Genomic DNA, 22,500 nt, shown 5'->3' with positions numbered 1-22,500 from the left:
GAGAAAATGTTCTGGAGATGCACTACTCTTGATTAAGAGTGTGAGAAAATGTTCTGGAGATGCACTACTCTTGATTAAGAGTGTGAGAAAATGTTCTGGAGATGTACTACTCTGGATCTTCTCCTTCTTCTTCTTCTTCTTCTTCTTCTTCTTCTTCTTCTTCTTCTTCTGCGTTCGTGGGCTGCAACTCCACGTTCACTCGCATATACGCGAGTGGGGCTTTTACGTGCATGACCGTTTTAACCCCCGCCATGTAGGCAGCCATACTCCGCTTTCGGGGGTACTCTGGATCAAGTGTGTGAATTTCAATCTCTTCAGAGATGGCTGAGAAAATGTTCTGGAGATAATTATACTACTCTGGATCCAGTGTGTGGATTTCAATCTCTTCAGAGATGGCTGAGAAAATGTTCTGGAGATATACTACTCTGGATCCAGTGTGTGAATTTCAATCTCTTCAGAGATGGCTGAGAAAATGTTCTGGACATATACTACTCTGGATCAAGTGTGTAAATTTCAATGTTTTTAGAGATGGCTGAGAAAATGTTCTGGAGATAATTATGCTACTCTGGTTAAAGAGTGTGAGAAAATTTCTGAAGATGTACTACTCTGGATCAAGTGTGTGGATTTCAATCTTTTTAGAGATGGCTGAGAAAATGTTCTGGAGATAATTATACCACTCTGGATCAAGGGTGTGAGAAAATGTTCTGGAGATAATTATGCTACTCTGGATCCAGTGTGGATTTCAATCTTTTCAGAGATGGCTGAGAAAATGTTCTGGAGATAATTATACCACTCTGGATCAAGGGTGTGAGAAAATGTTCTGGAGATATACTACTCTGGATCAAGTGTGTGGATTTCAATCTTTTCAGAGATGGCTGAGAAAATGTTCTGGAGATGTACTACTCTGGATCCAGTGTGTGGATTTCAATCTTTTCAGAGACGGCTGAGAAAATGTTCTGGAGATGTACTACTCTTGATTAAGAGTGTGAGAAAATGTTCTGGAGATGTACTACTCTTGATTAAGAGTGTGAGAAAATGTTCTGGAGATGTACTACTCTTGATTAAGAGTGTGAGAAAATGTTCTGGAGATGCACTACTCTTGATTAAGAGTGTGAGAAAATGTTCTGGAGATGTACTACTCTTGATTAAGAGTGTGAGAAAATGTTCTGGAGATGCACTACTCTTGATTAAGAGTGTGAGAAAATGTTCTGGAGATGTACTACTCTTGATTAAGAGTGTGAGAAAATGTTCTGGAGATGTACTACTCTGGATCTTCTTCTTCTTCTTCTTCTTCTTCTTCTTCTTCTGCGTTCGTGGGCTGCAACTCCCACGTTCACTCGCATATACGCGAGTGGGCTTTTACGTGCATGACCGTTTTTACCCCCGCCATGTAGGCAGCCATACTCCGCTTTCGGGGGTACTCTGGATCAAGTGTGTGAATTTCAATCTTTTCAGAGATGGCTGAGAAAATGTTCTGGACATATACTACTTTGCGTCAAATGTGTGGATTTCAATCTTTTCAGAGACGGCTGAGAAAATGTTCTGGAGATGTACTACTCTTGATTAAGAGTGTGAGAAAATGTTCTGGAGATGTACTACTCTGGATTAAGAGTGTGAGAAAATGTTCTGGAGATGTAATACTCTGGATTACGTGTGTGAATTTCAATCTTTTCAGAGCATTATTAATTTTACCTTCTTTTTTATATCATGTCATCAGTGGCGTCACTATGCACGTACTGGATACTACGTACCACGGTACGCAAGGGGTATTTAATAATTAAAATCGATCACGATGGACGGGGACATGTACATACGTACCCTGCAGAAGCTGGAGCCCTCGCCAAACCTGCACCGACACTGGCTGTCAGCATCAGAAGTCTGTCCCAGTTCCGTACTGGTCAGCGTCGACACGTTGATAGGATTCATCTCGTTCTGCGTCCGCAAGCAGGACGTGACATTATCGTTATTTCTGGAACACGTGGAGAACTAAACAGATAGTATATATATTTTTTTGACGGGGCGCAATAGCCGAGTGGTTAAAGCGTTGGACTGTCAATCTGAGGGTCCCGGGTTCGAATCACGGCGACGGCGCCTGGTGGGTAAAGGGTGGAGATTTTTACGATCTCCCAGGTCAACATATGTGCAGACCTGCTAGTGCCTGAACCCCCTTCGTGTGTATATGCAAGCAGAAGGTCAAATACGCACGTTAAAGATCCTGTAATCCATGTCAGCGTTCGGTGGGTTATGGAAACAAGAACATACCCAGCATGCACACACCCCGAAAACGGAGTATGGCTGCCTACATGGCGGGGTAAAAACGGTCATACACGTAAAAGCCCACTCGTGTGCATACGAGTGAACGCAGAAGAAGAAGTATATATTTGTATTTGTATTTCTTTTTATCACAACAGATTTCTCCAATGAACTATCCATCTAATTTGAGAACGGTGGCAAACTCTCTCTCTCTCTCTCTCTCTCTCTCTCTCTCTCTCTCTCTCTCTTTCTCTGTCTATCTGTCTCTGTCTCTCTGACTCTCTGTCTCTCTCTCTCTCTCTCTCTCTCTCTCTCTCTCTCTCTCTTTCACACTGTGGCATTAATAAAGGGAGCCAACTCACAGATGAGTTCGGATCTGCGTGGCGGAACAGGAAGTGAAGGTGAAGGGATTTCCCCGCATCTCCCTGGAGGGTATGGCGAACTGGGCAGACAGCACGAAACCCTGGTCTGGGCATGAAGAGCTGTCTCCTGTTCCGTCGATTCTGGCTCCCACACTGGGTCAGGCCAAAACCCGAAGAAAATTTTTAGATACATAAATACATGCATGCATAAAACATAGACACACGCGCATGCACGCATGCATGCATACACGCACACGCACACACGCGCGCGCATGCGCACACACACACACACACACACACACACAAGATAAGGACAGAGAGAGAGGGAGTGGGGTGGAGAGAGAGAGGGGGGAGAGAGAGAGAGGAGGGGACAGAGAGGGGGGGGGGGGGGGGGGGGGGGGAACTGACGACAGAGCGATTCCCTTGGTGAGGGCCCAGGCGGTCCTCTCAACACAGAAGTTCTCCACGATGCCCTCCCTCAGGCCGGAGCAGATCTCCCGGAAGAACGTCCGCACTGCGGACACACGGACACACGGGCACACGCACGCACGCACACACACACACACACACACACACACACACACACACACACACACACACACACACATCGTGATCTTCTTTTCCATTTCACAGAACCCGCAGAAAAACACAGAGACACGAAAGATGGGCAACATCCACTGCCATTCTGCATCACGTTCACTTACTTCTACGTCATACTGGAGTTTTAGCTCCCTTCCTCAGTAGTCATTTATTTGCATTTGTATTTTTGTATTTTGTATTTCATTTTATCACAACAGATTTCTCTGTGTGAAATTCGGGCTGCTCTCCGCAGGGAGAGCGCGTTGCTACACTACAGCGCCACCCCCCTTTTTTTTTCTTCTTCTTTTTTTTTCCTGCGTGCAGTTTTATTTTCTTTTTTCCTTTCGAAGTGGATTTTTCTACAGAATTTTGCCAGGAACAACCCTTCTGTTGCCGTGGGTTCTTTTACGTGCGCTAAGTGCATGCTAACACACGGGACCTCGGTTTATCATCTCATCCGAATGAAAAGCGTCCAGACAATCACTCAAGGTCTAGTGGAGAGGGAGAAAATATCGGCGGCTGAGCCGTGATTCGAACCAGCGCGCTCAAATTCTCTCGCTTCCTAGGCGGACGCGTTACCTCTAGGCCATCACTCCATTTACGAAGAATCAACCTGTGATCTTGAAGGCTTACTACCCTGGGGTGTGTTGCTGAGAGTCACTTATTAACCCCTTGCCTTCTATTTTGTCCCTTAAATTCACACCCCTTCCCGTTCTCTCAGGTCTCTTGCTGAAAAGTTCCTTCGAGTCCCCCCCCAAAAAACCTCTTCAAAGACATTCGGCAAAAAAAGGCCTTTCAGTATCAAGCTCCTTCTGTCTGGAATTCTCTTCCTCTGGATCTCCGTCACTTACCAACGCTGTCCTCTTTCCAAACAATCTTGAAAACCCTATCTGTTCAAGCAAGCCTTTTGGGTGTGATGATGAAACACAGCTGATTGTCTGCATTCTTCCTCCTCCTCCTCCCCGCCCCACTTTGCCCTCTGCTGAAGTCATCATGGTGTGTGTGTGTGTGTGTGTGTGGTGGGGGGGGGGGGGTTGCGGGCGTGTGTGTGTGCGCGAGCGTGTGTGTGCGTGTGTAGGGTATTTTTTGTCGTGTGTGTGGGGGAGGGGGGGGCTGGGGGGTATTTATTATCGTGTGTGTGTGTGTGCGCGCGCGCGCGTGCATGCGTACGTGTGTGCGTGAGTGCGCGCGCGCGCGTGTGTATATGTGTGTGTGTGTTTGTCTGTGTGTGTATGTGTGTGTGTGATTGTTCATGTCTGCAATTTGTAGTACTGCCTTGGTGTACAGATACACATAATATGTTGTTGTTGTTCATGTGCAGTGTATTGCTATTATGCGCTATTTTATAATATGTAATGTTTGATGTACAGCGCTTAGAGCCCATTACCTGGGAAGTTTGTGCCATATAAGTACTATCTATTATATTTATTATCATTATTATCATTGACAATTATGCTCGCCACTGAAGTGCTGTCACCTCAGGTCAGAAATTACGTACCATCAGCATCTGAGCCGTCACCTCTCGTCACGTTGTAACTGTCAACCAAAGAAAGATCATGGTTACTCGGTTCAGTTCAATGAACGTGGTATTCAATACCCATGCCTGTACGTACGCATTCGTGCGATTGTATTCGAGCACACACACACACACACACACACACACACACACACACACACACACACACACACACACACACACACACACATACACACGCAACTACCACCACCACCTTTATCGTTATAATTATCATTGTATGCAAGTTTGTTTTTTGTTGTTTTTTCCCCACTTGCAATGAACATTATATTTGTCAAGAAAATAAAATCATATGATCAAATTCCACATTAAGGTGATCAAAGTCGCAAAAATACATGATCAAAAAAAAATACAGAATGTAAGTTTATTTGTTTCGCGATCAAAAGGGATTTTTCTTACAGAATGTTTCCATGGACAACCTTTTTTGCTGCCGTGGCTTTTTTTTACGTGAGCCAAGTGCAATACTGCAAACGGGACCTGGTCTCATTGGAAGCCTAGGATACCCGCTTCATAAGAAGATGGGCACATTTGCAAGTAGGCCACTAACCGGCGACTGTGCGCAGGGCTCGACTCAGTACGTACCCTGTGAGAAGCACGGCATAGTCGAAGCTGTTGTTGGCAGCTAAGGCTAAGGCTTGAGGCACGAAGGCGAAGAGAGCTGCGTCCGCATTGATGACGTTCCCACTCACGATGTTTGCCTCTGTAGCGCTTGACTCAGCCGAAGTCTGTGCCAGAAATTTAAGTAAGTTGTGTTGATTGATTGATTGACTGACTGATTGATTGATTGATTGATATGGATACATATATAGCGCCTATCCTCGGTCAGAGATCAAGCTCTTAGCGCTTTACGAACTCACGACAGACGTGTAACATTTTTACATGTATGACCGTTTTTGTTTTGTTTTTTGGTGTGTGTGTGTGTGTGTGTGTGTGTGTGTGTTTTCACTTTGCTTGTTTGTTTTTTTCTTCGCTTGTTTTTGCTTTGAGTGGGTTCGTGTAGTTACTGACACTCGTTTACTTTACTTGGAATGGATTTGTACACTAATGACACTCATTCACTCCATTCTGTGGGTTAATGACATTATTTCTTCTCTTGGAATGGATTCGTACACTAATGACACTCATTCACTCCATTCTGTGGGTTAATGACATTATTTCTTCTCTTGGAATGGATTCGTACACTAATGACACTCATTCACTCCATTCTGTGGGTTAATGACATTATTTCTTCTCTTGGAATGGATTCGTACACTAATGACACTCATTCACTCCATTCTGTGGGTTAATGACATTATTTCTTCTCTTGGAATGGATTCGTACACTAATGACACTCATTCACTCCATTCTGTGTGTTTAATGACATTATTTCTTCTCTTGGAATGGATTCGTACACTAATGACACTCATTCACTCCATTCTGTGGGTTAATGACATTATTTCTTCTCTTGGAATGGATTTGTACACTATTGACACTCATTCACTCCATTCTGTGGGTTAATGACATTATTTCTTCTCTTGGAATGGATTTGTACACTATTGACACTCATTCACTCCATTCTGTGGGTTAATGACATTATTTCTTCTCTTGGAATGGATTTGTACACTGTTGACACTCATTCACTCCATTCTGTGGGTTAATGACATTATTTCTTCTATTGGAATGGATTTGTACACTAATGACACTCATTCACTCCATTCTGTGGGTTAATGACATTATTTCTTCTATTGGAATGGATTTGTACACTAATGACACTCATTCACTCCATTCTGTGGGTTAATGACATTATTTCTTCTATTGGAATGGATTTGTACACTAATGACACTCATTCACTCCATTCTGTGGGTTAATGACATTATTTCTTCTCTTGGAATGGATTTGTACACTAATGACACTCATTCACTCCATTCTGTGGGTTAATGACATTATTTCTTCTCTTGGAATGGATTTGTACACTAATGACACTCATTCACTCCATTCTGTGTGTTTAATGACATTATTTCTTCTCTTGGAATGGATTTGTACACTAATGACACTCATTCACTCCATTCTGTGTGTTTAATGACATTATTTCTTCTCTTGGAATGGATTTGTACACTAATGACACTCATTCACTCCATTCTGTGGGTTAATGACATTATTTCTTCTCTTGGAATGGATTTGTACACTAATGACACTCAGTGACTTCTTTCTGTGTGTTTAATGACATTATTTCGTCTCTTGGAATGGATTCGTACACTAATGACACCCAGTGACTTATTTCTCTGTGTTTCATGACATTATTTCTTCTCTTGGAATGGATTCGTACACTAATGACACTCAGTGACTTCTTTCTGTGTGTTTAATGACACTGACTGACCTCCCATATTTGATTTCTGTATCGATTCATTATTAATGACAGTCATCAACATATTGATTTGTCTTCACACCACACCACGCACACCACACACACACATACATACACACAAACAAACACCACACACACACACACACACACACACACACAAAACTCCCCACCCACCCACACACACACACACCACACACACACACAACCCCCACTCCCACCCGCACCCTCCCCCACCTCCACCCCCACTTCTACACCCCCCCCTCCCCACCCACATACAACGATGTATCGAAGACCCTGTCACACACACACACACACACACACACACACACACACACACACACACACACACACACACACAAACACGTCTCACTCACCGAAAACACGACAAGCTTGACGAGTTTGACGCGAACGGAGAAGGAACCAGTGTCAAGGTTAGCGAAGCGTTCGTTCACCTCCTTCACCAGGCCTGCAACGTAGCGAAGCAGCTCCGCCAGGGCCGCCTCCGTCACGTTACTGTTCCGTGCCAAATACCTGCACCACCCCCCACCCCACCCCGCGTCAGACAAATGCATACTCAGGGTGTGCACCCGTACTGTTTGGCCAGTAGTAGTTGATGACGGTAGTGGTGGTGGATGGTGGTGGTGGTGGTGGTGGTGGATGGTGGTGATGATGGTGGTTGTGGTGGTTGTGGTGATTGTGGTGGTGGTGGTGGAGGTGATGGTGATGGTGATGATGATGATGGTGGTGGTGGTGGTGGTAGTGGTGGTGATGATGGTGATGATGATGATTGCGACGACGACGACGACAACATAAACAACGACAATAATAACAATAATAATAACAATAATGATAATAATGCTGATGCTAATGATGATAATAACATCATAAGAAATAGAAGAAGAAGAAGAAGAAGAAGAAGAAGAAGAAGAATGAAAATAATGATAATAATAGTAGTAACGACGACAACGACGACGACAATGATGATGACGACGACGACAACGTCAACAACAATAACAACAACAATACTACTATTATTGATAATGACGACGACAACCACGACAGCAACAACAAGGATGATGACGATGATGATGATGACGACGACAACAACAACTAAAACAACAACAACGACGACGATGATAATAATAATAATAATAATAATAATAATAATAATAATAATAATAATAATAATAATAATGGACACTTATATGGCACTCAATCCAGAACACTGCTCCAGGTGTTTTACAACATACATTCTACGTAAAACAACACATCTATGATCCCACACAGATCAAATACGCACGTTAAAGATCCCTGTAATCCATTGTCAGCATTCGGTGGGTTATGGAAACAAGAAGATACCCAGCATGCACACCCCCGAAAACGGAGTATGGCTGCCTACATGGCGGGGTGAATAAACGAAACGGTCATACATGTAAAATGCTAAATGTCACATGTCTGTCTGAATGTGTTTCTGTCCGTCCCTGACATCTGATTGAATGACACAGGAAACGAATGATGAGCGCTCAATGGCAGCCGTCAGTCGGCTCTACCCAGGTGGGCAGCCTGTTGTGCAAATGACACCGTGTTTGTAAAGCGCTTAGAGCTTGGTCTCTGACCGAGGATAGGCGCTGTATGAGTATCCATATCAAACTACCACCGCACCATCACCACCACCAACAACACCAGCATCTCTGTGGCTGCCTTCACCTCTACACTCCATCTCGCTCACTACGATCGGCTTCGGATCCACTCTGTTTACGCATACCCAGATTCAAACACTCGACTGTTGGCTGCCGTTCTTTCTCTGTCTCTGGACCTTGCGATTGGAATGAACTTCCTCTTTCGCTTCGTCAGTTCTCCGAACTCAGCTCTTTCAACTCTGGACTTAAAACCCACCTCTTCCCAAAACAGCCTCCCTCCTCTGCCTCTTCCTTGTCTTCAGTTTCTTCAGTTTTAGAGTTAAGCATGCGTGTGAATGACTGGTGTGAAAGCGCTTAGATTTGTTTCTGCACAAGATTCAGCGCTATATAAATACTGTCATTATTATTATTATTATTATTATTATTATTTATAACACCAATAGCAAAGAAGCAAGGTCACAACATCAACAGTGACTGACTTGTCAAAGGCCTCTCTGTCCACCACCACCATCAGTTCCACGGTGTTGTTGGTCGTGGCCAGCTGACGCCGGACTCTCTTGTGGGCAACTTGACTGTGTGCAGACTTTCGAAAGTCTGCTCCTGGTGGGAAGAACAGAGAAAGACTGCAGGCTGGTCTGCATTCCAGAGTTAAGGTTAACTCTAAATTACATACATCCAAATCAACTGAAATGAATCCGGAAGTCTGCTTCTGGCGGGCGGAAATAACGTCACAGACACTACAGGCTGGTCTACATTACAGAGTTGTTGGTGGTTTAAAGTTAGCTCTAAATTACATACATCCAAATCAACTGAAATGAATTTAGATTTCTTACAAATAGTTATTCTAACAAACAAAAAAGATTCTGCATTCCCGAGTTGTTGGTGATGTAAAGTAAACTCTACAAACACACAACCAAATCAACTGACATGAATTTACATTCCTTACAAATGATTTTCGCGCTTTTGAAAACAAGAGACAAATGAATGGGGGGGGGCCGGGGGGGGGGGGGGGTGGAGGGGGGGAGGCACGGGGGGGGGGGGGGGAGATGGAGAGAAACGGAGTAAGACAGGGACAACAAACGAACGAACGAACGAACGAACGAACGAACGATTTATTCTATATAAGGCCATCGCCCCATTTGAAGGGGTTACACAAACGTACAGAAGATTTTCTACCTTACATAGTATTATGAATTTTGTTAACATACAAACAACATACGAACACTAAAGTATTGCGTGAACAAGTAAATATGGTGACTCCAAGAGAGAACCCCCACCCCCGAAAAAAAAACATAAAACAAAAAACCAACAAAAAAAACCCAAAACAATCGTCATTGCCTTAATCTCTGACATCGAATAATTCTATTGCATTCTCACGCCTCTTCAAAGCTTTGTACATATATATATATATATATATATATATAGAGAGAGAGAGAGAGAGAGAGAGAGAGAGAGAGAGAGAGAGAGAGAGAGAGAGAGAGAGAGAGAGAGAGATAATTTTGCCATTATGTTTTTAATTTTTGATGACAAGAGCATATGTATCGGAAACAGGTTCTGTGTGGTATAAATTTTGTTTTTAAATCATGAAGATAGTGGCAACGCAATACAAAGTGGATTAATTTTTTTTTCATCTTCAGTTTCTTCTTTACACAATGGACATATTTCATATTTCTCCTAACTGTATCGGGAACAATATATACAGCAATTTCCGACACCCCCTCATCAGTGAGACAGAGACAGAAAGTCAGAGATACAGAGAAAGAAGAACAGGGTAAGGATTGGCAGATGGTTTAAAGTGAACTTTCTATGGGGCTAAAATGGCTAGATTCAAAAGGAAAATTTTTAAGTGGTAGTATGATTATGAAATGTAAAATAAAGAAAAGTTAACAACTCCGGGGGAGGGGGGGGGGGCAAAAATGTCCTGTTATGTATAGGGTCGGGTAGAGTGTGTTCATTACACACATATTTACAATGTTAAGTCATAAGAATGAATATTTGGATTTTTTTTTAAAAATACATGCCCCCTCCCTCCCCCTCTCTCTGTCTGTCTGTTTCTCGCTCTCTTAACTTCTCTGATCAATAACAGCAACACAATAATGTGTAGCTATCAAGATAATGATGATGATAATAATAGCAAAGTTCTTTTCTTCTTCTTCTTCTTCTTCTTCTTCTTCTTTCAATCTTCTCATCCCCCCCTCCTCCTCCTCCTCCTCCTCCTTCTTCTGCTTATTATGATTGTTGTTGTTGTTACATAACAACAATGTATCTTACCACCAGCTACCAAACATGACGACAGAATTCCGCAGAGGACAACCAGAAAGAAGATGGCCGACACATGAGCAGACATGATATTCCCCACCGACGAGCGTTGACGGCAAGACCGAACACCATCCAGCATTCCCACTTTCACTTCTGCTGCTGCTGCAGTCAAGGTGACTAGTCAGGCCCTGGGTGCGGTCCCATAATTCCTGGCTTCAGGGCCCGGATGTGTCGGGGTGGCAGACGTCTGCTGAGGGTCTTGGGTGTTCCATTTTAAAGGGCTGCAAAACAACAGATGGAAACAGATGTTTGTTTCTTTAATGAAAGCATGTACTGGCTGCCACGTTTTATGCCATGTGTTGCATCAACACCCCCCCAGCCAGACCTGATTTTTACATCTGGATAAAAGCGGAAGGTGCTTAAGAAGCCAGAGAGCTTATGGAGTTTCATCTCCCGCCGCCAGCTTGACAAGTTAATGTGTGACTGGGGGTTTAGGGTTTAAGACTTGTACTCAAGTCCCCCTTTTGCCCAACATCCGACAGGCTCAGAATCACACGCTTCATCCAATGTAAGCAAGGAGGGAGGGGTGGGGGAGGGGAGGGTGGGGTGACGAGAGGGGGGGGGGGGCAGTATTCTTTCTCTCGTCTCCTTTGTTTCATTGCCACTCCTTTTCATTTTTAGTTGTTTTCAGTTGTGGGTTTTTTTTTGTTGTTGTTGTTTTTTACCTCGCAAATGTTTTCCTTTAATTTTCCTTCTTTGTGAGCGTGCTGAGATGAAATGTTCCTTGGTTGTTTCAACTATTTTTTTTTCATCACAAGTGCAGTGGGTTATCTTATGTATTGTATCCGTGGGCGTGTGTACGTGTGTGGGGAGAAAGGGGGGGGGGGTGTGTTGTGGTGTGTGTGGGTGTGGGTGTGGTGTGTGTGTGGGGAGGGGGGGGAGTTGAGGGGGGGAGTGTTGTAGTGTGGTGCGGTGTGTGTGTGTGTGTGGGGGGGGGGGGGGTTGGGGTGGGGGTGTTGTGTTGTGGTGTGGTGTGGTGTGTGTGTGTGTGTGTGTGTGTGTGTGTGTGTGTGTGTGTGTGTGTGTGTGTGTGTGTATTGTGGTGTGGTGTAGTGTGTGCGTGGTGTGGTGTGTGTATGGGAAGGAGGGTTGTGTTGTGTTGTGTTGTGTGTGTATGTGTGTGTGTTGTGTGGTGTGGTGTGGTGTGTGTGTGTGTGTGTGTGTGTGTGTGTGGGTGTGTGTGTGTTGTAGTGTGGTGTGTACGTCTGTGTGTGTGTGTGTGTGTGTGTGTGTGTGGATGTATTGTGGTGTGGTGTGTGTATGGGAGGGTGGGAGGTTGTGTTGTGTTGTGGTGTGTGTGTATGTGTGTGTGTGTGTGTGTGTGTGTGTGTGTGTGTGTGTGTGTGTGTGTTGTGTTGTGTTGTGGTGTGTGTGTATGTGTGTGTGTGTTGTGTGTTGTGGTGTGGTGTGGTGTGTGTGTGTGGGGGGGGGGGTGTTGTGTTGTAGTGTGGTGTGTACGTCTGTGTGTGTGTGTGTGTGTGTGTGTGTGTGTGTGTGTGTGTGTTGTGGTGTGGTGTGTGTATGGGAGGGTGGGGGGTTGTGTTGTGTTGTGGTGTGTATGTGTGTGTGTTTGTGTGTGTGTGTGTGTGTGTTGTGTGTTGTGGTGTGGTGTGTGTGTGTGTGTGTGTGTGTGTGTGTGTGTGTGTGTGTGTGTGTTGTTGTGTGTTGTGTTGTGGTGTGTGTGTGTGTGTGGATGTGATGTGTTGTGGTGTGGTGTGTGTGGTGTGGTGTGGTGCGTGTGTGTGTGTGTGTGGGTGTGGTGTGGTGTGGTATGTGTGTGTGTATGTGTATGTGCTTCTTTTGTGCTCGCTAATGGAATGAAATGACTGCCGCTAACGGTTGACAAATTGGGAAGATTTTAAACCACAACAGAGGCATACAAATTGTATAACGTTATTGTTGTGGAACTTTTAGGTCCAGGTAAGTTTCTCTCCAGTGTGTCTCAAGCTCAAGTGGAAAGACTGTGACCATGCAGTCGAGTGTTATTCACTGCACAGAGGCGTCTTTGATAACGTTGCGAACATTTCTCTGACGGTGTCGGAGATATATTTTGTGTCTGTCACGCCCGGGTGAACACCGAGATATGTTTTGAAAAGGAAGGACAGTTCTGCCACGGATCTCTAAGCTAAACGTTTATCCATTGAGGCAGCAGCATCACCTACATCAACTATAAAACCTAAACGGGTATCCTTAGTATCAGCATCATCACCTTCATCAACCATCAAACCTAAACGGGTATCCTTAGTGGTAGCAGCAGCATCACCTTCATCAACCATCAAACCTAAACGGGTATCCTCAGTAGCAATAGCAGCATCTTCATCAACCATCAAACCTAAACGGGTATCCTTAGTGGTAGCAGCATCATCACCTTCATCAACCTTAAACGGGTATCCTTAGTATCAGCAGCAGCATCTTCATCAACCATCAAACCTAAACGGGTATCCTTAGTAGCAACAGCAGCATCTTCATCAACCATCAAACCTAAACGGGTATCCTTAGTAGCAACAGCAGCATCTTCATCAACCATCAAACCTAAACGGGTATCCTTAGTGGTAGCAGCAGCATCTTCATCAACCATCAAACCTAAACGGGTATCATTAGTGGTAGCAGCATCATCACCTTCATCAACCATCAAACCTAAACGGGCATCCTCAGTAGCAGCATAATCACCTTCATCAAACCATCAGACTTAAACGGGTATCCTTAGTGGTAGCAGCAGCATCACCTTCATCAACCATCAAACCTAAACGGGTATCCTTAGTATCAGCATCATCTTCTTCATCAACCATCAAACCTAAACGGGTATCCTTCGTGGCATCATCATCACCTTCATCAACTATCAAACCTAAACGGGTATCCTTAGTGGTAGCAGCATCATCACCTTCATCAACCATCAAACCTAAACGGGTATCCTCAGTAGCAATAGCAGCATCTTCATCAACCATCAAACCTAAACGGGTATCCTTAGTATCATCATCATCTTCTTCATCAACCATCAAACCTAAACGGGTATCCTTCGTGGCATCATCATCACCTTCATCAACCATCAAACCTAAACGGGTATCCTTCGTGGCATCATCATCACCTTCATCAACTATCAAACCTAAACGGGTATCCTCAGTAGCAATAGCAGCATCTTCATCAACCATCAAACCTAAACGGGTATCCTTAGTATCAGCAGCAGCATCTTCATCAACCATCAGACTTAAACGGGTATCCTTAGTGGTATCAGCAGCATCACCTTCATCAACCATCAAACCTAAACGGGCATCCTCAGTAGTAGCATAATCACCTTCATCAACCATCAGACTTAAACGGGTATCCTTAGTGGTAGCAGCATCACCTTCATCAACCATCAAACCTAAACGGGTATCCTCAGTAGCAATAGCAGCATCTTCATCAACCATCAAACTTAAACGGGTATCCTTAGTATCAGCAGCAGCATCTTCATCAACCATCAAACTTAAACGGGTATCCTTAATGGTAGCAGCATCATCACCTTCATCAACCATCAAACTTAAACGGGTATCCTTAATGGTAGCAGCATCATCACCTTCATCAACCATCAAACCTAAACGGGTATCCTTAGTTGCAGGGGCAGCATCTTCATCAACCATCACACCAAACCGGTATCCTTAGTGACAACAGCAAGAAAACCTCAAATAATGTGACCCGATATATTCCACGTTGTGCTTTAGTTTCAGTTTCTCCGTTTTCTTGTGTGTTATGATTTTATACCAAAGACTATGTATGGTACCGGAAATTAAACACAGGCTGTCTTTGTAGTTACACTAGTTTCCGCAGTCCCCGTTCTGTATGAGTCTGGCTCCACAACTAAGTGATTATCATCATCAGAAATTGCCTTGGGGTGTGATATCACCTAATCTGTTGAAGCGGCACGTGCATTCACTCTCTCCATACGAACGGCGAAAGAGACGACGTTAACTGCGTTTCACCCCAATTACCACCATCAAAATATTGCAAGCGGAAGGCTCTTATACTGAAGAGGTGAATGTTGACAAAGAATACCACAATTCTGACGACGGAAGCTAAAGTTTGGGTCATTGAGACACCCACTGGACATCCGAGGGGTGTGTGTAGAGGAGAAAAGAGGACTGGCCGTACTGAGTGAGTTAACGAATACAACCATCAGCTGTCAGAAGAGATGCGGCTGCTCGACTTTGATTTGATTTGATTGCGTCGGCCATTTTCGGGTTGCTGTTTACAGGATACAGCTGTGAAATGGAGCAACAGACCCAGGGGTTTGCTATGGAGGATGTGGATCTGTCAGGTTGAAAGTGATACCACACAGCTTGGCTGGCTTTGCAAACTACGACACGTAGATATGCAGATAAGTGCAGAGTCATCAACAAAGTTTTGTTGTTGTTTTTCAAGCAACAGCCATTCGAAGGTTTATGGTTGACCGTTTCATCGTGCCAAATGAATCAATGATACATCTGGCCTGTATATAACAGTGAGGCTTCTGGAGTTTATTTATTTATATTCTGTTCATCTAAGATGATGATATTAGAACAGGGTTCTGGAGAGCACAGGTGAAAACACAAGTAAAACGTAGATTGAACAGCACCAATGTTAGTAGGTATCCTCGTTTGGGTCCATTTAAAATGTCAGAAAGTGCAAAAGGATCTGTTTTAATGACGAGTGAGCCATACAATCATACCATCATGAAATCAGTTAACAATCTTAACACGACTGCTATTATTACCACTGTGAGGGAAGATCTGTAATTCTTGATACGAGTCAACGAATCAACGATCAACCATTCAATCAACCAATCATTTAATCAAACAATAACGCACATTTCAAATCATCAGTACTTGGTGCCTTTCCACCCTAATATCATTTAATCCCCTGTGATATATCCCTTCTTCCGGCCTGTCATCTGCACGTGGTGCACGGTGTAAAGCGTAACGAGCACCCCAGCTGGGAATTCACCCCGGGACACTTCTCTGGAGGAAATCGCTGGAGGCCGTTAGCTGGAGTGAACCCCGAAGTAAAAAGGTTTGGGGAGGAGGGGGGGGGGGGGGTAGTTACAGGTAGGTTGGAAAGGTAACAGGACACGTGTAGCAGGATAGGTGTGATGTAGGTGTAGACTCTCTCCTACCACGAGCAGGGTCGTGTGAATTTTTTTTTTTTTAAAACCCATTGACTGCCGGGAAAAAAATAGTAGAAAGAGGTGTAAACCAATCTTCTCCTCTTTCTTCTGCGTTCACTCGTATGCACACGAGAGGGCTTTTACGTGTATGACCATTTTTACCCCGCCATGTAGGCAGCCATACTCCGTTTTCGGGGGTGTGCATGCTGGGTATGTTCTTGTTTCCATAACCCACCGAACGCTGACATGGATTACAGGATCTTTAACGTGCGTATTTATCTTCTGCTTGCATATACACACGAAGGGGGTTCAGGCACTAGCAGGTCTGCACATAATTATGTTGACCTGGGAGATCGTAAAAATCTCCACCCTTTACCCACCAGGCGCCGTCACCGTGATTCGAACCCGGGACCCTCAGATTGACAGTCCAACGCTTTAACCACTCGGCTATTGCGCCCGTCAGGTGTAAACCAATATCCTAAACAATCAATCCAAAAACCGAGAAAAGGGTCTAAGATATACCACTCAAGATCAAGTGTGTGAATTTTCATCCTTCCAGAGTTATTTCCCTTCTTTTGACGATGTCATCAGTGACGCCACTAAGGACGTAAGTGTTACGTCAAGGGCAGTCTGCGGGGTTTACGGTGTTATAGAATGCATTTAACAGTGTTATAGAATGCATTTAACAGCACAGTCCAAAAAGAAACAAATCTGTTCTTCTCAGTTTGAAAGCCCTGGACAGAGATGGCATGCATGATAGTCTTGTCATGTCCGTCGATGACAAGCATGTGAAATAATAAACTTTTGTGAGTTTTTTTTTTTTTTTTTTTTTTTTTTACTGCTTTTTTTTTTTTTTTTTTTTTTAATACGGAACAAAAGATTAATTCTCAGGTTGTTTTTCCTTCCAGAGAGTTTACATTTTCTCTGTGAACAAACAACCGTCTTGGAATGAAAAACGTCTATAAACTATTCTATAGAATACAGAAAAAACAAAACAAAACAAAACAAACAAAAAAAACAGCCACAATTTTTTTTTTTTTTTTTTTTTTTTTGTGGAAGACCATCGCGTGCGCACCCAATCATCCACAAACTGACACACTTTTCGCACAAGCCCTAATGGACATCACACTGACACACATTTAGCAGAAGCCCTAACGGACATCACACTGACACACATTTAGCAGAAGCCCTAAGGACATCACACTGACACACATTTAACACAAGCCCTAACGGACATTACACTGACACACATTTCGCACAAGCCCCTAACGGACATCAAAACTGACACACATTTCGCACAAGCCCCTAACGGACATTACACTGACACACATTTCGCACAAGATCCTAACGGACATTACACTGACACACATTTCGCACAAGCCCTAACGGACATTACACTGACACACATTTCGCACAAGCCCTAACGGACATTACACTGACACAAATTTAGCACAAACCCTAACAGACATCACACTGACACACATTTCGCACAAGCCCCTAACGGACATTACACTGACACACATTTCGCACAAGCCCTAACGGACATTACACTGACACATTTAGCACAAGCACTGACACACATTTTAGTACAAACCCTAACGGACATCACACTGACACACAGCACAAGCCCTAACGGACGACAAACTGGTTGACCATTCAAAGAGTTGTATTGCCAGTCTGTTTACAGTATTCACCTGAAATCCAAACAGAAATATTTACTCTTAAGCAAAAACCAAAAGCAAGCCTTCCCTCACTGACTCAGTTTACTACCACCACACACACACACACACACACACACACACACAAACACTTTCTTTTTGCATGTGACTGAACTGTATTGCACAATATAGCAGTTCTGAGTATGTTTGTGCACAGCCAAAGGATTTACCCAAACACACACACACACAAAAGGGTCTCAATTCATCAATACCAGCACATGTATAAAGCACTTTTGGTAAAACTGTATATGGAATGTCACCCCAATAATTTTCATGACATCGATGAATCAATTTTTGAACAGCTTTTTGCACCCTCACTTTGTGTACATGAATGAACTAATAATGAGAAAGTAACTGTGAATATATGTGTATGTGTGTGTGTGTGTGTGTGTGTGTGTGCGCGCGCGCGCACATGCTATGAAAAAAAGAACTCTGTGTGTGTGTGTGTTTGTGTGTGAGTGTGTGTGTGAGTTTGTGTGTGTGTGAGTGTGTGTGTGTACATGCATACACGCATGTAAATGTGTGATCCATCCTCAGTTTTTCACTGTGGAATTGCATGACAATGCACAAGAAATGATGAACATGAAGAAAACGGGGCAGCAAATACAGAACGCTTACCCTCACACAAAACCAGTACGTTTCACTGCGTGTCAACTACAAACTGAACACACAGTAAACAACATCATCGACAAGTAACAAATTTTATGAAAATAATGTCAAGGCTTGAAATGTTGGGGAATAAACTCCCAAAACTCTTTTCGTTAACAACTAGATTTCTCCTTTAAAGCACAAAATGGTGAGTGATCATTTAATCTTTAAGTCAGGAACACCGGAGAAAAATTCACAAAACTCTTCCAAGAGCAACAGTAATCCTCTTTTAAAGTGCAAATAGGTGAGTGATCATTCAATGTTTAAATTATGAACATTGTGAAAAGCACAGAAACAACCCCAAAACTCTTCCATGAACAACTAGATTCCTCTTGTAAAGCACAAAATGCTGAGTGGTCACTGAAACCATCAACAAACCCATCAAAAATTCTGTACGAACTGGTCTCCATTGCACACAACCATCCATCATGCCAGGCGTGGTAAACAACTGCTGTACCTTCTTAACTCTCTCCATACGAACGGATGGCTACCTGGCTTCTGTTGGGGGAAGGTTAAAACGGCGGAAGGAGAGGACTGGGCCCCGCCTGCCTATCCCGAGCCCTGGACACGGTGGGTATGTACACACTGCCCCGATGGCCGTGAAAGCCTTTGGGGCCTTTAACTCTCTCCATACGAACGGCGAAAGAGACGACGTTAACAGCGTTTCACCCCAGTTACCATCATCAAAATATTGCAAGCGGAAGGCTCTTATACTGAAGAGGTGAATGTTGACAAAGAATACCACAATTCTTACGACGGAAGCTAAAGGTTGGGTCATTCAGACACCCACTGGACATCCGAGGGGTCTGTGTAGAGGAGAAGAGAGGACTGGCCGTACTGAGTGAGTTAATACTTGTTCTTTCTGTCAACAATATATGCACAACATCCCCAGACTAGAACCAGCATGAAACTCTTCTAACATGAAAGTGTATTTCCCGTAAGATCACCTGATTAATTCACTTTACGTCCACCCGTCTCTGGTGGACTGTTTTGAAAATCAACCCCTTTGCACAAATCCATTAACTGCACCATGTTCCTTAGAGGCTGCTGATGAATTTCCGTGTGTCTGTTCAGTCATTAAATGGTCCTCAAAGAGTATTAAAAATTGTACTGATACAAACTCGAAAGAAACACATTAAAGAAACAGAATTAAAAAAAAAAATAACCTTGTTTACAGCAGTTTAAAAATAAGTTGACTTTGCGTAATAATCCCATTGGTCCCAAAAAACCTGCTTGCAGTTTCATAACCGTTTTTTTTTTTTTTTTTTTAAGTCTGGAGAAAGCAGGAAGAGTACAGTCTAGAATACATCTTCAGAGTTTCTTGAAACACACACACACATGCATAACCATTCCAGAAACAAACAACAAAACCTATTCCCCCTCTCCCTTGCAAAACGCTGCTGACAAAGCCAACATCACAAATATTGATTTCCCAGTACAATAAACAAAAAGGTAATGATAATTTCTTCCCCCTCTCCCTTGTCGAAACCAAGAACACAAATACTGATCTCCCTACAAATAAAACAAAAAAGAGATTTTTTTTTTTTTTTTATAATCATTTTCATTTCAACCCAAAGAAAATCTTCCTGAAGACAGAAACGTCCTCACGTCCTTTGTTCAAACAAAAGAAACGTGACAGGCTTTTTCATGACAAAGAAATCCACACGTCGACCCTGCCCTGTCGGCCTGGCCGACTTCGGGACAAAGCCTAGCGCACGAGCGGGGTCTGCTTCAGCTGCAGGAGGATGGAGCGCATGCGGGAGACGTCCTTGGTGTTCTTGGAGTTCTTGGGGTTGAACTCGCACTGCCGGGTCACCCTCTCCCACGCCTGGCCCGGAACCTTCTCGTCACGGTCCCTCACAAAGGCCTCCTCTGCCTCTCTGGAAACAGTTTCAGTTTCAGTTTCAGCAGCTCAAGGCGGCGTCACTGTGTTCGGACAAATCCATATTATTATTTGGATCTGCCAAGCAGATGCCTGACCAGCAGCGTAACCCAACGCGCTTAGTCAGACCTTGAGAAAAACACCCCCCCCGGCCCCCCCCCCCAAAAAAAAACCCAATATATATATATATATATATATATATATATATATATATATATATAACACTAAAATAAATTAAAAAGAAATAAGTAAATAAATAAATAATAGATAAATACATAAAAAAAAAGAACTACTAATAATAATATTTATAAGGCGCAAAAACTTAATGAAGACAACTATAAGCGTACAAAAATAAAAATAAACAGATAAATAAATAAATAAATAAAATGAAATAGAATAAAATAAATAAATAAAGTAAAAAAGACAACATGACTCTGGAAACAGTAATGATAAAATAACGATAATAATGATAATAACAATAAAAGGACATTTGGTACATCTAAACGAATGATACAAAAAGCCCTGGACGTTTACAATGAAAAATACAATGACGCATGCATACTAAAAACACACAAATACACCCGCACTCACAAAATCATCCCGCCCCAAGCTCCAACCCACCAACCCATACCCAGTCATAATGATAGTATTTCCATTCATTTAGCACCTTGCCATCTTAAGCATGCTAAATTGTGCTTTGACTGACAGTAACAATGCTTTAATGCATACAGCACCTCACTCAGTAAAGCATGCTGAATTGTGCTATCATAATGACAACGTTTCATTTCATAAAGCGCCTCTCCATATAAAGCATGCTCGACTGTGCTATAATAACAAGGCCTTCAAGACTCACTTGTGATACACTTAAAAAAATTTTTTTTTAATTTAAAAAAATCCAAGCTTTTTATGTATTGAATATAATTTCAAAATGTAATGTTTAAGATGAGAAAGATCAGTTTAAAGCAAATTAAGTCCCCTAGCATTAATTACAGAGTAATTTCCCTTTTTTACTATTGCACCAAAACATTTGCAAAACAAATAAAACTTCCATGCTTAGCAAAAGAAGTTCCTGTTTGAACAAAAAATGATAATAATGACTGTTCTTGTTGTTGGGTCAGAATATCAGATCAAAGTGCCAAGTTTAGAGAATACAAAAAATATAAATATAACAGTAAATGCAGTTTGCATATTATTAGGCTTCATTTTTTAATTTTTTGTGCCCATCCCAGAGGTGCAATATTGTTTTAAACAAAATGACTGGAAAGAACTGAATTTTTCCTATTTTTATGCCTAATTTGGTGTCAACTGACAAAGTATTTGCAGAGAAAATGTCAATGTTAAAGTTTATCACGGACACACAGACACACACACACAGACAACCGAACACCGGGTTAAAACATAGACTCACTTTGTTTACACAAGTGAGTCAAAAAGGATGAATTCCTAATACATATGGCACCTTTCAATGTAAAGCATGGTCAATTGTGCTTTCATAACAATAACAATGACACTGTATTTCAAACAGCGCCTCTCCCATGTAAAGCATGTTCAGCTGATGCCAAACAATGCGATTTCTCTCTGACAAGTAATAACAACAATAACAATTTAACTTATAGTGCCTTTTCACTCACTTTCTTATTCAGACATGCATGTGTGCATGAGAAGAGAGAGGGAGATAGAGGGAGAGAGAGAAAAGAGAGAGAGAAGAGAGAGGGAGAGAGAGGGGGAGAGAGAAGAGAGAGAGAGAAGAGAGAGGGAGAGAGAGGGGGAGAGAGAGAAGAGAGAGAGGGAGAGAGAGAGAGCTCTGTAGACTGCAGACAGGCTGCCCATTTCATGAATACCGAAGTTTTCTCATGACATAATTTGCACTATCATTCTCTCCTTCCAAACCGGAACAAACCATTCACAGTAAAACACTAGAAAAAAACAAAAAACAAAACAAAAAAACAAAAACAACAACAACAACAACAACAAAATATAAAGAAAAAAAACCCAACTACATCCCCCCAACCCCAACAAAACAAAACAAAACAAAAACAACAAAACCTCAATATATCCAATATACCTGTGAAGAACATAATAAAGGGAATGAACCCCCAAAACCT

At 42.8% G+C, this 22,500-nt stretch overlaps 2 protein-coding genes across 3 annotated transcripts in view; both read right to left on the bottom strand.

Annotated features, from left to right (window-relative positions):
- LOC143290800 (A disintegrin and metalloproteinase with thrombospondin motifs adt-1-like) overlaps positions 1-11,231 on the bottom strand; it is a 20,836-nt gene extending 9,605 nt beyond the window's left edge. The window contains exons 1-8 of the mRNA XM_076600318.1: positions 10,984-11,231; positions 9,192-9,312; positions 7,447-7,603; positions 5,311-5,453; positions 4,693-4,730; positions 3,024-3,129; positions 2,616-2,768; positions 1,819-1,969 (exon numbers count right to left, since the gene is read on the bottom strand). Coding sequence (XP_076456433.1) covers positions 1,819-1,969; positions 2,616-2,768; positions 3,024-3,129; positions 4,693-4,730; positions 5,311-5,453; positions 7,447-7,603; positions 9,192-9,312; positions 10,984-11,110 — 996 coding nt within the window. The 5' untranslated portion in view covers positions 11,111-11,231. The remainder of the gene's footprint in view (positions 1-1,818; positions 1,970-2,615; positions 2,769-3,023; positions 3,130-4,692; positions 4,731-5,310; positions 5,454-7,446; positions 7,604-9,191; positions 9,313-10,983) is intronic.
- Positions 11,232-17,957: 6,726 nt separating this feature from the next.
- The window catches only part of LOC143291081 (clathrin light chain A-like), a 15,121-nt gene continuing 10,578 nt past the window's right edge, over positions 17,958-22,500 (bottom strand). For both annotated transcript variants that reach the window (XM_076600689.1, XM_076600690.1), the window contains one exon: positions 17,958-20,393. In XM_076600689.1, the coding sequence (XP_076456804.1) occupies positions 20,222-20,393 (172 nt within the window). In that variant the 3' untranslated portion in view covers positions 17,958-20,221. The remainder of the gene's footprint in view (positions 20,394-22,500) is intronic.

Source organism: Babylonia areolata, chromosome 16 (genome assembly GCF_041734735.1).
Source record: "Babylonia areolata isolate BAREFJ2019XMU chromosome 16, ASM4173473v1, whole genome shotgun sequence".
Taxonomy (NCBI): domain Eukaryota; kingdom Metazoa; phylum Mollusca; class Gastropoda; order Neogastropoda; family Buccinidae; genus Babylonia; species Babylonia areolata.
This window is presented reverse-complemented; position numbering and strand designations above follow the sequence as displayed.